Source organism: Electrophorus electricus, chromosome 3, assembly GCF_013358815.1.
Source record: "Electrophorus electricus isolate fEleEle1 chromosome 3, fEleEle1.pri, whole genome shotgun sequence".
Taxonomy (NCBI): Eukaryota; Metazoa; Chordata; class Actinopteri; order Gymnotiformes; family Gymnotidae; genus Electrophorus; species Electrophorus electricus.
This window is the reverse complement of record NC_049537.1, coordinates 19,812,958-19,830,118: the sequence shown is the minus strand read 5'-3', so window position 1 is coordinate 19,830,118 and position 17,161 is coordinate 19,812,958. Positions and strand designations below refer to the sequence as shown.

The 17,161-nt window shown below is 42.6% G+C and overlaps 1 protein-coding gene across 1 annotated transcript in view; it reads left to right on the top strand.

Moving 5' to 3' along the window:
* The window catches only part of ppp2r5a (protein phosphatase 2, regulatory subunit B', alpha isoform), a 36,014-nt gene that overhangs the window by 6,001 nt on the left and 12,852 nt on the right, over positions 1-17,161 (top strand). The window contains exon 2 of the mRNA XM_027015557.2: positions 10,687-10,883. Within this exon, the coding sequence (XP_026871358.2) occupies positions 10,687-10,883 (197 nt within the window). The remainder of the gene's footprint in view (positions 1-10,686; positions 10,884-17,161) is intronic.

The window sequence follows — 17,161 nt, the reverse complement described above, 5'->3', positions numbered from 1 at the left end:
ACGTCCAATTTCAGACACTCCAGATGGGTGCGGTGGGTTTGTTTGAGCCATGACATTCACGAGATGCAACAAACGTAAATCAGCCAAAATGACGCAGACCGGTCTTTAACCATATTGCCTCAAGTTTTCACTTGGTGTTGCAATATAACTGAAATATATGTTTATCTATTAAATGTCAATTTTTGCCTTTTATTGGCTAAAAAGAGCGGTAACTGGTGAGTAGGGGATCACCCATCTGTCCTCTTCCTCGGGGACTTTTAAACATTTGCCACTGCTCGCTTCGCTTGTAAAGTCGTGGTTGTTTGGACTTTTTTTTCCCCCTTGAATCTGAGAACTAGAACGTTAGGCCTAAGTCCAAGATCATCTGAGGACAGCGTTTTCTGGCAGCCTGTTGGTGCATGTTAAGCAGGTGGCAAGGAAAAAACCTGAGCCTGAGAGGGCACGAGGGCCAAACCTTAAGAAATGATGAAAAATTTAAACAAAAAAATCTGGAAGTGTGTGTAATAGTAAACAGATACTCCAACTAGATGGTTATTATATGTAATTTAAAAAAAAACAGGAGAATTCGGTGCAGTTCCCAGAGGACATCCCAGCCTTGATTTCCCAGTTACAGATATGGAATCAGCCATTGAGTTTTGGCTGGGGAGTGTGTTTGAGATGCAAGTCTGTCATCATTTTCTGGTGAATCAGACAACCACAGTGACATGCAGGGATGTCTTTTACTGCCCCTATCCTTAAAACGCTTGGTGCACACAACCTGACAGGCCTACTTCAACATCAGGGAAGGGTTTTGACCAGACACTTTGGCAATTTAACTGTAAAGTTGTTTGGCACGTGGTGCTTGTCCACATTAGGGATTTTTCTTTTCATCACTTCAGATCAGCTCAGACCATCAGCCTCTGGACCTTTTTACAGTTAACAACCTCTGGAAGGTTTTACATTTCACAGTTTGTTAGTATTTATTTGAATTATATTAAGATTTAATGATCATGGCACTGTAAGCGGAAACACTCCATATATTAATCTGTTTTGTCAGCAGCGTTGTCTCCGGTTTCTCGTCTCGGCCGAAACTGTGGAGTTGTTTATGTAGTGATGAAGATTTGTTATTGGAGACCAGGCTTTGAAGGGGCGGAGCAGCATCGGCCCACGGTCTTCCACTCCCCACCCCGCTGCACATGAACGGGCTGCACGCAGAAAGAGCTGTAGAACCAGGAGAGCAGGCTTCTCTGGAACCTCACAGATCAATCATTCAGTCCTTCATTTATTCGTGTATTATTTTATTGATCAGGTTTCTCCCCAGTAAGGGTGTAATGGGGGGACAGTATCAAAAGCAAAAATGGGGGGCTGGTGCAAAACACTTTTGAAATGTGAAATCAAATCGTCAGTACTCACAAAACACGCCCTCGCTAGCATCGCTCTAAATCGACTTGCGGAAAGTGACGAAGCCACCCTTCACGCCCGGTGAGAGCAAAGCCTGTTAAGCTCTTGCGGACCCACAGCCACAAATGGTTATGCAGAGGAAGGTCTTAACAAACCATGGTTCAAGCTACTTTGTATGTGCCTCAATTGAGGCACGGCAGTTTACATACAGAACAGACCAAGAGCACAGGCAGGCCTTCAGAGCCGAGAAGGTTCAGCTCGACTTAGCAAAAAGGTCTCACTTTGTTGGATGCAGCTACAGGCTACCAGGCCTTTTTTAGGTGAGTTCTACTCAGAAGCTAATTGACTGTCTTGTGCAGTTGTGCCACGTTTGCAGTGGCCTCTTTTATGAATTACTTGTTTTGAAAATGGGGCAAGCAATGTCAGGATATTTTGTGCGTGACGGTGAGTGTGTGGAGGTTTCTCTGCACACCTCTGCAAACTGCAATTTTGACCATCTCTGCTTTTTCTGCAGTACACTGCATTTGCTACCTGGAATATGGGGGGGGGAAGTGTGTGTGTGTGTGTGTGTGTTTTTGTTTTTTTTTCTCCCATGGAGTTACTGCAGTGTACTGTAGTAACAGCTGATGAAGGACCTCTGTCTCTGTCTGAACCTTGTGTATTACACTTAATTTTTACTACCCATCTCTCTCGCTCTCTCAGTGAAATTAGTATATGTTGTTTACACAAGCAGTATTTACATGTATATTAAAAGCCTCCAGCAGCTGTACCTTTCATGCCAACACACTGGTATTTAGGAGTTCAGAGACATCTAATTGTCCCAGTAAAACGGCTGACTCCCATGTGTTGGTTTTTTCATTGTATGTAGTAAAGTTAATAAAAGCTTTTAATAGCTACTCGCAATATCAGCTAGCTAGCTCTTGACCTTAGATGGTGTGAGAGGATGAAGAGTGTGGTTTATGGGAGTGGCACGGAACATCCTTCTGCCCTCTCTGCTATAGTGGCCCTATCACATGGTCCAAACACTTATCACTACTGCTGTTGTGGTTTTCACTACATGGGAACAGAACACTTCACTGTTTCCTGTCATTTATTCTACCTCAGTTCCAGCGCCTTGTCAAATCGTCATGGTACAATTTCTTTGTTTCTTTCCATTGTTTACTGCCTGCTCTTTGAAGCCGACCCGAGCCGCAAGTTTAAGATGTGCCTGCGGCGTACAGGATCCCTTTTGTCTGCGATGGTTATCGCTCATTATCAAAATCCCTTTGAGTTGATTACGTATTCTGGCCCAACAGGAAAAGCAGTTGCGGCCCTTCCTGCTTGGCTCTTTCATATTCTAAATAAGTCAGATGGTCTCCCCATTTCAGGGGAGACTCTCTGGTTTGGATGTTTTTATTATGGTAATGATGGCAGCGAGAAAGGCGGGTCACTTTTGGGTCCATACTGTAATTTATTACAGGAGCTAATAAACGTCTGTTGGAGACTATTTCTTGTTTATACCATGACACTACAGTATATAATGATGTATACAGTAAATACATATAATAATTATATATAATTAATGATGCAATACAGTTAATTAATGGGAAAGTTTGTTGTCTTCTTTTTTTTTTCATTTATATTTTTATTTAATAACAGGCCCATTTCCTAACAGGATGACTAGTAGAATGGCACTATTACAACACGGTCATTATTTCTACACATCAAACCAACTGTACTTCTGCCCTTGTTACATCATGTGATTTTGTGCAGTAGAGGCGGTGTGGGCATGTGTCTGTTCATGTGTCCAAGGTCACGGTCTCTGTGCTTGATGGTTAGAGCACATCGATACCTGCCTTTGTAGATGATGCAAGCCATACAGAATACGCACAAAAACCTTTGGTGAGAAGTTAGATCCGCCAGCTACGGTACATGGAGTACTAAATAAATATGGCCTTAGTGGTAATGTTAGCATTACATCAGTTTGCATCCTCCCTCTCTCTCTCTCTCTCTCTCTCTCTCTCCCCCATAAAGAGATAATGACCTAAAGAAGACCTTGATGGTGAGTCAGCCAAAGTAAACATATCTGGGGTTTTTTTTTTTTTTTTCTTCTCTGGCTCTCAGGTTAGGAAGACAGTGGTGCATTGTACACATGGTGGTATTGGCTGGTGGGGAACAGGCATTTCATCCATATCTGAACTCTGTACTTGTTGCAGTACATTTTAGTTGTTTAACAGCCAGTCCTGCCTATTGTTCAGCTAACCAACCATAACCACTAACATAGTGGATTAATCATATGGATTAAATGGAAAGGAGTTATGAAACTCTTGCTTTCCTACATTATCTGTGACATTAGCTAAATGACGGACTACAGAAAAGCCTAAATCTATGTAATATGTCTGGAGTGATTGGTTTGTTCCAGTGCTAGAGAAGGGTGTGAGCTAATTTCTGTTTCAAGAAATGTAGGCACTTTTGTTTACAATGTATAAAGGTTCGCAAGTTTATCAGATGTACAGACATCCAGGCCCCTAAGAACAAGCCATGAACGACAGTAGCAAGGAGAAAAACTTTATCAAATGATATGAGGAAGAAACTTTGACAGAGGGGACCAGACTTGGGCAATTTCCATCTGAGCTGTACGTGGCTTGTGGAGATTTATGCAGACATGATCATGAACTGGATTTGCTTTAGAATCAAACATTTTATTAAGCATTGAACTCTATCGCCAAGTGAAGCATCTTTATCGGGAATTTGCTTGGGTAAGGTAATAGGTGGCATCCAGCATGCAAAAACCTGTGAGAACATTTGTAAATAGACCATACGCATTCATATTCAAGAACGTGTGTAAACGGACTATACATATTCATATTCAAGAACGTGTAAACATACCATACGCATTCATACTTGAAACCAAAAAGTGAGTTACTAGGCACAGTTTTTGCAGTAGTTTGAACAGGCAAATGCAGCCCATGCATGGTTGAGAAGGCATGATTGGTGTGGAATAGGGGATTCATTAGTATTGCAGTGACACAAAGGAGGAAGATTTCACAACCAACTCACTACTCAGTCTTTTACCCCTAGGCAGCACAACCAGCTGCATTCCTCTGGCCTCCCTGGTGTGGGCGGTACCGCAGTGGGGCATGTCTCAGCCATTCCTCTGGCCTCCCCGGTGTGGGCGGTACCGCAGTGGGGCATGTCTCAGCCATTCCTCTGACCTCCCTGGTGTGGGCGGTACCGCAGTGGGGCATGTCTCGGCCATATTTCTGACCTCAACCAGCTTCAGGTTTGGGGCTTCTGATCACAAAGCTTTAACATGTCCATATGAGTCCACTCAAAAGTCATTGTCTATGTCTATCCAAAATAATGCATAAGTGAGGTCAGGCAAACTGCTCATGCTATAATTTTAAGGCACAAGTAAAGGGCTTCCAGATACCACCACTAAAGCTTCGGTGTGGTGGTTTTGCAGTAAAGCCAGGGTGCTTTATGTAAGTGGCCCAGGGGTTGTTCTGTGGTTACACTCTTCCAAGACCAGAGCATGTCATGCTGAGAAATGCATCAGTATTTTGCCATGGATTGGCTTGTTGTGTAACAGCTGATGCACAGCCTTCTGAGAATGGTCAGAATGGCTTTGTCAGGAGAATGACAGCGATGGTACGATGCATGTGGCTGACAGAGGGATAAAATATTGGGCAGATTTGTCCTTGAAGATTTTACTGAAGATTTTCCTTTACTTTTACTGAAGGTGTACTCATGCGAGTATTTCTTCTATGATTGTATTCCGGCAGCAGCAGTGTTGTGCAAATGCGAGCTACGTTTGCATATACAGCTGAACAGGGAGAACTCGATTTTGTGTAAAAAAATGCATGGAGCTAATATGAGCTGGCCTTTTTCAAAATTATATTTAACAAAAATGTGACATACAGGGTTTGTAACATTTTGGTCAAGTTTATCTTAGTAACATCAGACATGGCATTATGACAAGTAGCAAGGATGAGCAGCACATAAGTGCTGAGATGTGCAGTGTTTAAGGGTACCTCCGCTATCATTAATAGAACTCTCCCCCACTTCCTCAACATCAACACCTCTTAAACATCAGCACCCACCCCCTCTCACCCTACAGTCATTATCTGTTGATTCACAACTTTCACAGCTCCCCCACCCAGAAGTACCAACCAGCCAGGTTGTTCGACAGCTGGAAAAGCTTAGAGTCGGCAAAGCTGCAGGACCGGATGAAATCAGCCCAAGGGTACTGAAGGTTTGTGCAACCTAGTTGTGTGGGGTCCTTCAGCAGCTCTATAACCTGAGCCTTAAACAGAAGAAGGTGCCAGTGCAGTGGAAAACCTCCTGCCTAATTCCTGTTCCAAAGAAGTCTACTACCTTTTCCTTGAATAATTACAGACTGGTGGTGCTCACATCTCACATCATGAAGGTCCTGGAAAGACTAGTGCTGTCATAGCTTAGACCTATAGCCGGCCCTTTTCTGGACCCTCTGCCGTTTGTTTACCAGCAGCAGGTAGGCGTGGATGATGCTGTTATCTACCTACTGCAGAAGGCACATGCACATCTGGATCAGAACACCACCACTGTAAGAATAACTTTTTTTGATTTCTCAAACGCATTCAACACCACCCAACCTCTCAGATTGGGGGAGAAGATGGAGAGAATGCTGGTGCATGTGTCCATGATCGCCTGGGTCAAGGACTACTTGTCTGACAGACCCGAGTATGTGCAGCTGGGAGCAAGCCAATCTGAAGTCTTGGTCAGTAACATTGGAGCACCACAGGGAAATGTACTCTCAGCTTTCCTATTCACCTTGTACACTACTGACTTCTAGTACAGGTCTGACCTATGCCATTTTCAGAAGTTTTCTGATGATTCTGCGGTGGTTGGATGCATCATATATGGTCAGGAGGGAGAATACAGAAATGTGGTTAACAATTTTGTAGAGTGGTGTGAGAGGAACCATCCGCTCCTCAGTGTGGACAAGACCAAAGAAATGGTGGTGGGTTTCAGGAGGAGGACAACAACCAGTCCTATTACCATCAAGGATCAGGATGTTGAGCAGGTGATAACGTACAAATATCTTGGTGTCATCCTCGACAATAAACTGGACTGGAAGGGCAACTCAGAAACTGTGTATAGGAAGGGGATGAGTAGACTTTACTTTTTGAGGAAGCGCAGTTCCTTTAATTGTCAGCATCTTGCTGCACACATGTTCTACCAGTCTGTTGTCGTGAGTGCTGTCTTCTTTGCAGCTGTGTGTTGGGGAGGTAGCATCAGAGGAGGAGACGCAAACAAGCTCAACAAACTGATCAAGAAGGCTGGCTCAGTCCTGGGCTGCTCTCTGGACAGTTTTGAGGTGGTGGTTAAAAGGAGGACAGTTAACAAACTCACGGCTATCCTGGACAATATTTCACACCTCCTCCATAATCTACTGGCCAGACAGCGAAGCATTTTTAGTAACAGACTCATTTAGCTCCGCTGTAGTAAGGAGCCGTACAGGAGATCACTTGTACCAAATGTGATCACACTGTACAATTCTTCTTTGTGTCGGGACACTACTGAGTGGTATTAAGCACTAGATAATCGTACTTATTATTAATATCCACTCTGTTGTCATTCTGTTCTGCATTCACTGCACAATTGTATATACACACCTAACTGAATGTTTGTATTGCACTGTCACTTTACCTGTTAGACTGTAAACAGTGAATGATCGATCAGACACCTTACCATTCTTACACTTTGTGCAAGACATACATACTATATCTTAGTTCTTATTACATTTCTTGTTTATTATACATTGTATATTTTGTATTTTTATTTTATTTATTTTTGAGGTTTATCTGCTTTTTTGCACTGTTGCCTTTTTGTACCTTGAGCTACTGCAATATGTCAGTTTCCCCCTGGGATTAATAAAGTGATAGATCAATCTATCTCTATCTATCTATGCCATGTAGCTGTAAGAAAGGAAGCCACAAAACATATCAAAAACCAAAGCATGGCGATACAAAAAACCAATATAGGAACAATAGAATACAGATGATAACAAACAACCCAATGAACTGACAGCAAAAACAGGAACCCATGAGGTATAAAAACATTGGTAGAAAAGGCGAAAATGAGACGGGTAAAACCAATGAAGGGCTCAAATATGCAAAGCATGAGACCGGGGCGTAGACAAAATAAAAACAAAGGCAAGAGGACAGTCAGCTGGGGGCACCACCAGAGACAGGAGTAGGGGCCATGGACGTGAACTGGAAACGGAGAGGCCGGCAGAGCAGGTTGATGGCATTGGCCCCATGTTCTGGGCTGCTGGTGATGCTAAGCTATCTTAGGATCAGAGGCTAAACACTCTAGGATCAGCTGGGATTTTCAATTCGGGAGCCGGGGAAGGGACGAAGTCCTGGCTTGTGTTGGCAGCAGGAGCCGGTGCCGAAGACGGAACAGGAGTGATAGCCGGACCTGGAACTACAGACAAAAAGGGAATGTGATCGGAAGCCAGTTGTAGCTGGGATCAAGAGCTGGAACTGGCAGTCAGCTAAAGTTATCTTATGCTAAGATTATCTCATGTTTGCTCCAGGAATGGGCACCAGCATCTCCTCCATGCTGTCCTGCCCCCCTCAGCACAGTTCTGGGCAATAGCACCCTCAATGATGCAGGGCACTAGAGCACATATCCTCCTTGTGGCAGGACAGTGGCCCCCTCTTGGAAGCAGGGCATGCCGGAGGCAGCACCCTTCACTTTGAGCCCGCCCCATTAGACGCCCTGAGGTGCCAGGGACCACGGGCAGCGGAGCAGGAAAGGAAGGGTGTCAGGGGGTCTTCACACTAGTATAGAATCAACATGAGTGAATAGAAGAAATAAGAAGATGTACAAGTTCATCTGCCATTGGATGCTCCTTAAAATAGAGCTGGCACTGAAGAACAAAGTCTGGGCACGTACCTGCTGTTGTCATCGGAGAGCTCCAGCGGGGAAATCCCTGCCAGGGACCTATGAACAAAAAGCTTTTGTCCCAGGGATTTGCCCCCGGAGAGACAACGTTGGGGCTGGCTTCACTCGTTTTGGGGCTTGGAAGCAGTTTGATGGGTAGCCCCACTGCCTAACACTGCTTAACTAACTTGATATATTTATGTGGCAGGATATCTTTATGTTGCCTGATGTCTATTAAACTGTATCCCTTTTTAAAAAAAACATCCATGTTTGTTGCGTTAGTATTTAATGAATGCTGCTCATCCTACCGCCTTTAACAGCATGAGCAAGCAAGTAGAGAGGCCTTTCAATTTGTCATCATATAATTAGCGTTGTTGGCTAGCTAGTCTGAATAAAAGAAAAATCATTACTTTCCATTTACTTAATCATCAATTTTCACACGAGATCATTTCATGTTTCTACGAAGCTAAGAAACACCATGCATAAGAGCAGGGAGGAGACGCTCTGAGAAGCCAGTGACTGAAAGGTGGTGCGTGCCTGCAGGTGTTCCTGTGGTTCATTATCTTGCTACTAGAAGTGAAGAGGGCACACAGATATAAATAAATATCTGAGTACAGAGAGTGTGGGTTGCATCTGAGGATATTATTATATAAAATCTTTTAAGCTCAGAGCAGCTGTGTTCAAAATCTCCCCACAGTGCTGCACCCCTTCTCAGTAATGTTTGCCTGCTTTTACCTCATTTACTTGCAGCAAACTGATTCTTAACCACAAGGGGTTATAGAAGAAACCATGTATATTTAGAGTTTGATGGGTTAGATATTGAAACCTGTGGCTAATCAGTTTTGACACCTTGTTGAATAGAAGCTGCTGTCCAAGGACTGTCATGTCAAATCTAATTTCTCACCTGCAGTTATGTGGTTAAAAAAAAAAAAGGCAAACACTCAATTGTACAATGTTATATTTGGGAATGAGAGGATAATCCACTCTAATGATATACCACAGTATAAAGTTCATACTGTGTGTGTGTGTGTGTGTGTGTGTGTGTGTGTGTGTGTGTGTGTGTATATATATATATATATATATATATATATATATATATATATATATATATATATATATATATATATATATATATATATAATGTGTGTGGTTTTTTTTAAAGTTGCAATGGAAGTCAATGGTAAACTAGTAAGTAAATTGAGTTAGTTAATAAGGTTAGTGTGTTAGTAAGTAGAGTTAATTACACAATCCTGTAACTAACTCAGTCAGTGGTAAAATCCTGTTGGAGCAGTTGGAGCAGTTTGGTGGCATAACAATGAAAGTTGTTATTCAAAACGTTTTAACATCATAGAACTGCGTAGTTCAGTGGTACATACCTGTTTGAACATGGGAAGAGCATGATTGTTAGCTGATAAGGTAAAGTGTTCATGCATGGAAAAGATGAAATTGTGCTGGGAATTGCAGCCCTAGGTGTGGAACTGTGTATCCGCCAGATTTGCAAAACACATGATTCCTAAACCTGTGGCCTGTTATGCATGTGGGTCATAGCGGACCATTTGGAAACCAGGGAGAATATTTGCATTAGCTAGACAGGCAAGAATACTGGAAACAGGGAAACACAAGTATAGCTGATTATTGAAGTGTTTAGAAGTGGGCATGGAGGTCTGGCATCACTTAATGAGTTCACCGGGATTAACATGCAGACACCCGTGCACAGTAAGAGTTTGGTAGGGCCCCACAGTGAACTAGCCAGTGTGGACGTTCCAGTGGTATCAGTATGTAAACCTCTGTGCGGGAGATTTGTCAATTTCATTTAAAATGGGTTAGATGTTAGACTAAGTCTGATAGGTTACAGAGAGCCATATATATATTGTGTGTGTGTGTGTGTGTGTGTTTCACTGAAGGAATACCTGTGAACTAATAAGGGGGGTGTTCGGTCGGGCAGCACAATTTCAGTCCCAATAGTTGTGTTATTTAACTTAAAAGGTTGGGTGCTGTGAGCAGTATCCCATTGCCTCAAATTAGGTTAAAACGAAACTTTCACTGCGGATGAATTAATGCACTATGCCGCACCTTATTATTATTTCTTTATTTATTATTTGACAAATTATGATCTTGAGAACTTACAATAAAATTCACTATACATAGCAGCTGTTTTCTCCTGGCACAAAGATTAATTGAATGTTGTTCATTAGTTAAGATTCATTTGAAATATGTATTCGTTTGTGCTTCCTTTTCCTGTACTGCCTTCCCATGGCTGCCCATCATACTTTATTTCACTTGCCTTCAGCAAACTGAAACTTGGCTGCAAAGATGAATAACTTTTCCACATTGCGTATTAGACAGGACAAGCCGTTGACGCTAACGTGTGTGTGCCGGCGTTTTGTGTTTTAGACACTCCATCTACAGAGCAGCAGGTCTTGTTTGTCCAGAAGCTGCAGCAGTGCTGTGTGCTCTTCGACTTCCTGGACTCGGTCACTGACCTGAAGAGTAAGGAGGTGAAGCGGGCCACACTCAATGAGCTCGTGGATTACGTGTCCACCAATCGGGGCGTGCTGGTGGACTCTGCCTACCCTGACATCATCCACATGGTCAGTAATGTCTTTATTTCTCTATTGTTGTTGTTTGTTTGTTTATTCTTTTGCTGCTGTCCACATGGTTTCTTCAAGTCAAATCGGTCCACATACAGCAAGCCTCCCAGACAAAATGTTAGTTGCACGTGTCCTTTCTTTCCTAACATGTCATTACTATTAACTGTGTGCACACGTGCGCTGCGCTGTGCTTTTTTTTCCACGCTTCCCCTTGTGGAAGCAACCGAAATACAGCGGCTACATTTACACACATCTAGATACCCCGTTAATAATCCGACTAATAGCTCAGACGGAATAGAATATATTTATGTGACTACATACGTACATCTCAAATCGAAAAGACTACTGATTGACAGCATTCTGAATACAATTTTTGATTGTAATCCCTTAAATAGAAGAATAATAGCCAAATAAATGCCTATCTGATTACATTCTTTATTGTAAACGTTTAATAAGTTCTGCGAATATGCATTTGTGTCATAATGAAAGTTTACAACATGGTGGGTGCCAGGATCTAGTCTACAGAAGAGACAAAGTTTTTGCTTCATAGACTTAAAAATAGTTATGATGGACGGATGAAAAACTCGCTATGACGAGCTGTACAGACAAGTATACGAGCAAATGAACAATAGAGCAGATTAGAATATATGTCGCGGAAGGTTGCAGGACATGTCGTCTTCTTGCTCCTTCCTTCATGAGAAGGCTATATGTGAAGTAGGTCTTCCTGAGCCTGTCATAATTTGAAGGTGATTCAAAACAAGCACGACAGCTGACAACACGGGTAGCGCCAGCGCTCGTCTCACTCTTGACTGGATTAACGGACTGCTCGTCGCCATGGTAACGTGTACGCGAAATGGCGCTCTATACGTGCATGTAATTTTGGGCTTGATTACTTGCTGTGTGCACGTAAACAGAGCTTTCCGTCAGATTGTTGAACAGAGTGTGCATATAAACAGTTCAGTATTAATCTGTAATCGGAGGAGAATTCAAGCAGATGGGCAAAAATCTTTGCTTGTAAACATAGACAGTGATTGAGGTTGAAGGGGTTGAGGTGCAGTGATTTTCAGTTTGATTTTGCGACGTTCGTCATCCTGGAATGGAGGCATTTCACTGCGGTCTGCTTGGACATGAAGAACTGAAATTCCAGTTCTATGCTACATCGCCCAGGTGCACAACCTAATAACATAAAAAAGGCATTACTGTTGCTTTAGGCAATTCATATTTTGGTTCAGAGGCCCAGGAGCAGTATCATATTTCATTTAAATACTGCAATACCTTTTAATCCATCACCTTTAATCCATCATCTTGGTTTCATCCTGTAAAGCAACCCGGATTTATATCAATTCAGATTAAGTACACATCAATAAAGCCCCTTCAGTTTTCACGCCGCTGTTTCCAGCGTGTGCTGCACCTAGACGACCTCTGGAACAGGAGTGCTCTCTTCTGACCCTGCAGCCCACTACAGCACACCTGCACGCATCCGTCTTGGTACGAGGGCATTAAAATGAATGAGTTGCATACATTAGTGACTTTGCTAAGACAGGTGTACAAGTATCACTGGATAAATGATGCGTGTGTATATGCTGGGGGGGGTGTTGGAGAGAGACACCTCATGGTGAAGGTTTTAGTCCTCTAAGATGGTTTGCCATCTCTTCACAGCTATAAGCTTGGGCATTGTGCTTCCCTTTAAAAAGCAATGCAGGGGAGAGAGCTTCTAGGAAGGTTATCTCCATGACAACCCCAGCCTATTTTTAGCAGCCGGAAATCGGAGGACCACACCTGAGAGGAGTTGTGCATGCAAATCGGCAAACGGCAACCAAAATGAAAGCTCCCAAAATATTTCTGTGTGGGAGGGTTTTTGATTGCGTGTGTGACAGACACAGAGACCGAGAGAGAGGAGAAACTATTGGAAATAATAAGATGCCTTTCTCCCTTTCTTTTCTGTTTTAAATTGGTGACTTTTTTTTCAAAGACAGATGCATCAACAGGTATGCTGTAGATAAAAGACAGACAAGTGCATTTGTGGCTTGAAATGGCTTTAATGTTAAAATGCCTGCACTCAGGAACAATAACCTTCCTCGCCATAGCGATTCCACTGATTAACTGAAATGTCTCTATCACTAACATACAGTGATTGTAAAGTGATTCAGTGATAAGGGTGCCCAATATGGGCCAAAATAGCTTATTGCAACTGTATTGCTACACGTGGTGATGGCCACTCGACAATGTTAGGAACACACCGATGTACCCCAGATGTGCCCTGTTTTAAAGACTGCCATGGGGTATTCCAGTAAAAAGTAGCTGTTGTATCATGTAATCACTGCAGCTGAAAATAGGCCCACAGAGCGCTCGTCTGCAACATCTGAAATTGATTGGGATGTTCCTAGCATGTGCATGCGGGCGCACACACACACACACACACACACACACACACACACACACACACACACACACAGAGAGAGAAAGAAAAGATATTAATAATGATATCACATAAAGCTAAAATATACAAATGATCAAGGTGTGTGTGTGTGTGTGTGTGTGTGTGTGTGTGTGTGTAAAAGATATCCTCATGCCTAATAGATGTGGGTTCGCTACTATGCAATATACTGTGTTCACATGGTACAATTAAAAGAAATCTGGCATCATAAAACCCTGTTTCAAAACCTGGCACGTGTCAAGGTGAATGACTCCTCTTAGTATTTAGCCATGATCGTGGCTTGGCGTCTCAGATGCCAGACCAGATTCCACTCCCTGTACAGAACAGGCCTGTAGGTTCTCTACCAAACAGAACTGTAGATGCGCTCTACAGTAATTACACCCAAAGATAGAGGAACGATCGCCAATCGCTGTGAGTAATTACACACAGGATCAGCTGCCGGTCAGCTCCACCTCCCACCCCTCACATCATGAGACTACACCATCCAGCATGGGTCAGTGGAGAGGTTGGGAACTCGGGGAGTGATCTGAACCATAGAGCCCCTTCATTCAACACAGTCAAACTACTGCCCAGTAGAAGGCCTTTACCTTTCTGTACGCCAGCTCTGAACGAAGTGCTTGGCTAAGTCACTGCTGTGTTAATGAAAAACAAGCACTGGCAAGCATTGGTGAGAGGAGACTGAGCGTACCATGCGGACTGTGAAACGACTCCATTCCGATTAGCTAAATTAGGTTTTAAAACAGATGGTTTGTTCTCCAAGTGGCTCAGTAATTTATTTTCATTTAGCAGGCTTTATATCTTCAACTGGCAAATGAGCATCTGAAGTGAGTGGCATATTTTAACACCACAGGGAAAGCTAGAGCTTTGTGTTTTTTTCTGATTTAGATTAATCTTGTTCTCTTGGGCACACATTGTACATATACAAAGTGTGTCCTTTGAATACTTTTTCAAAGTCCAGTAAATGATATTTGCCAGAATGTTTTCCCTCCAGAGTAGAGGTCCTAATACTGGGTTAAACTTATGTAAACTTTATCTTTCTGATTGGAGAAATTAATGTGGCTTAACCCCTCCCACACTTAAACTTTACGTAAACTCTGCATTCCTGGTTTCTCTGAGCAACCTAGTTGGAGAAAGCTATCTAGTGAGCAAAAGCCAAATGTCTTGGAAGTGATTGTCTTGGAGTAACAGGTTCTATACAGACCTAAAATGTTTATCCATCAAAGATCTTGCAGCATCGTGAATTAATTCTATATGTATGAAAACGGGTTAGATTGGGCTGCGTTAACTTAGGATGTATGATTCTGATTTTCCCTGCTTGCACCATTTTCTTTCCAGATCTGTCTGAGTTGTGCAAATCTGTGACAGTAGGCTGTCAGTCAAGCATGCTCATTGAAATATTGGAATGCTTATTGGAAAATTAATTTTTTGTTTGTTTTTATTCACTTATTTGAAAATTTGCTTCATGTTTTAAATAACACTAGGTATGTATCAGATATTGTTAATATTTCACAATATTTTCCCCAAGCATCAGCCCATTTCTTACACATTTAAAATTTGACATCTCATACAGTGCTTTTCAAATTACATAGGACCTTATGCCTTTTTTCCCCAAAAATCTTCCCTCAGTCAAAACGGGTTGTTCTGATTTTTGTCTAGATCAAGTAGAACATCTACATGTGTTAAATCAGTGTGTAGCATCTCCCCTTGTGTGTCTCTGAGAATATGGGCAATTCTGATCGACACAAGCCTTCACTGAATTGTTATTCCATGACTGTCTTTGTGAGTTGAAACCTTGACGGCAGGGTTGTTTGTCCGCTTAGCAGCTGAGGGGAACGTGAGCCTCTCTTAGACCTCTCTGTAAATCTAAAGCTGTCATAGCAACATTTTTCAAGGTCAGTCCAAGAAGCTGCAAGAAAGCCCCTAAAGAAGGGCATTTACAGACAAGGGCCTGACAAATGTTGCAAAATAACTGCAGATCCCCAGATTTAATGGTGAGTGTGTCATGCAGTAAATGATGGGCTCACTTGCAAATGGGCTTTAATGTGGCTGTTTCTTTTGTCTGTTTTTCTCTTTGACATGTTCACCTATACATTACAGCTTTGCAACTTTTATTGTAAATGCGCATGACGCCAAAAGACAAGAGACGATTAAAGGCAGTCAGCAGAGCGTTGCAGCGCTCTCCTTTGGCGTTTTGATTCATGCTGCGGGAAATGTTTCGAGCGTAGCTGGAGGAGACAGAAGCAGAGGAACAGCACCTTCCCAATGAGACACGGGTCCGTTCCAGCAGAGCATCACAAAGGGGTAGCTCGGAATAACAGTCCCGTTTAATGTTCAGGACACATCAAACCCAGTGCGCCAGTGTTGTGGAATAACACAACTCTGCAAAATCTGCTCAAACCTTTACATGTATTAGTAGTCTGTCACTAGAACTCTGCCCTTGGGCTGGATGCATGACCTCGGTTTCAGAAGTATTCTAATGTCTCACATCCCAGGGAGTTGTCTCTTGCCACTGTGGCCCTTTGGCTTGCTCGCTGGGGGGGCTTGGACTCGGACATTCGTAAAGCTGCTTTGTGGCAACAACTGTTGTAAAAAGCACTATATAAATAAATTTCACTTGATTTAACATGTCCTGCAGCAGAAAAATGGCCTCGGTGTCAAAGCACTGAAGAATACACAATGAACTGGATGGTGGCGGTTTTACATGTATTGCTGCTAGGTACAATCTGCAAAGAGCGATAGCTAGTGTTTTGCAGAAAAGTAATCCACCTTTCCGTTTTTAAGCCACATTTCAAGAAGGCGCGTTGCTTGAAAACTACAATGGTTCAAAGAATCAGACTACCCTCCAAGCAGTATGTTTACTTCTTTTGCAAGTGAAAGACACTAATGAGTGACCAGAGAGAGCATTGCAGTATTCCACGACTGCACCCACACTTCAAAAACCTCAGATGAGCTAAGAATATAAACATTGCCATAATTGGGAATATGTTGGGTGGCAGCTTGAGCAGACAGGCCAGGCTAATTACCAAAGGCGCATAGCAGTACAGATGCCAGTTCAGGCCTGACCACACATCGCCTGTTACTAAATGCTTCAGGGTTAATGGAGAAAGGCCTAGAGCCAGCAATGGTCCATCGCACTGTTCAAAAGGGTAGCCACGCTGTCACCTGTGCCATCGTTCCCTGAGATGGCTCCACTCAGTGTCTTAGATTCAACATGGTGCTTTAATCAAAGCACTTTGGAGGGAGTAAAACCAATAAAGAACTAAATCCCTTGGCTATTTTGGTGTTTTATTTTTCAGTTTTGAAATTTTATCCTCTGCTGGCAAATTTTCCAGAATTAAAGTCTCCTGGTTCAATTTTGCAGTAATAAACACATTTGCAAGTGATATGACTTTATTTTCAATCCTTTCATATTCTATTATAGTTAAGGTTTGAAGGTTTATTTTCCTTCATACCACAGTTATTTAGAACACACACCATATTATGAGAATACAGTACCAGACTAATAAGAAACCTACTGGCATGAATGAATTCTCATATTTACCCATAACCAGCTGATTGCACATGAAGACGTATATTCTGTGCCTTGCCTGTTTTACTTTTCATTGATCTCATAAATACATGCTCACAATGACCCACCAGAAGCCCATGAAGACGGGCGCTAGCAGCACATTGCCATCAATGTAAAACAAATGTCAATGGGTCAGAAAGTCTCTTTGGAACTGATTGATCTTAAGACGATTTTTTGCCATTGCTGTTGAGAGGCAAAAACATTTCACAGCTGTCGGTAAACTAGTATGTGCTGCTTAGGCGAGCTGGCCACTCCTGGTGTTGTGTTGGAAAG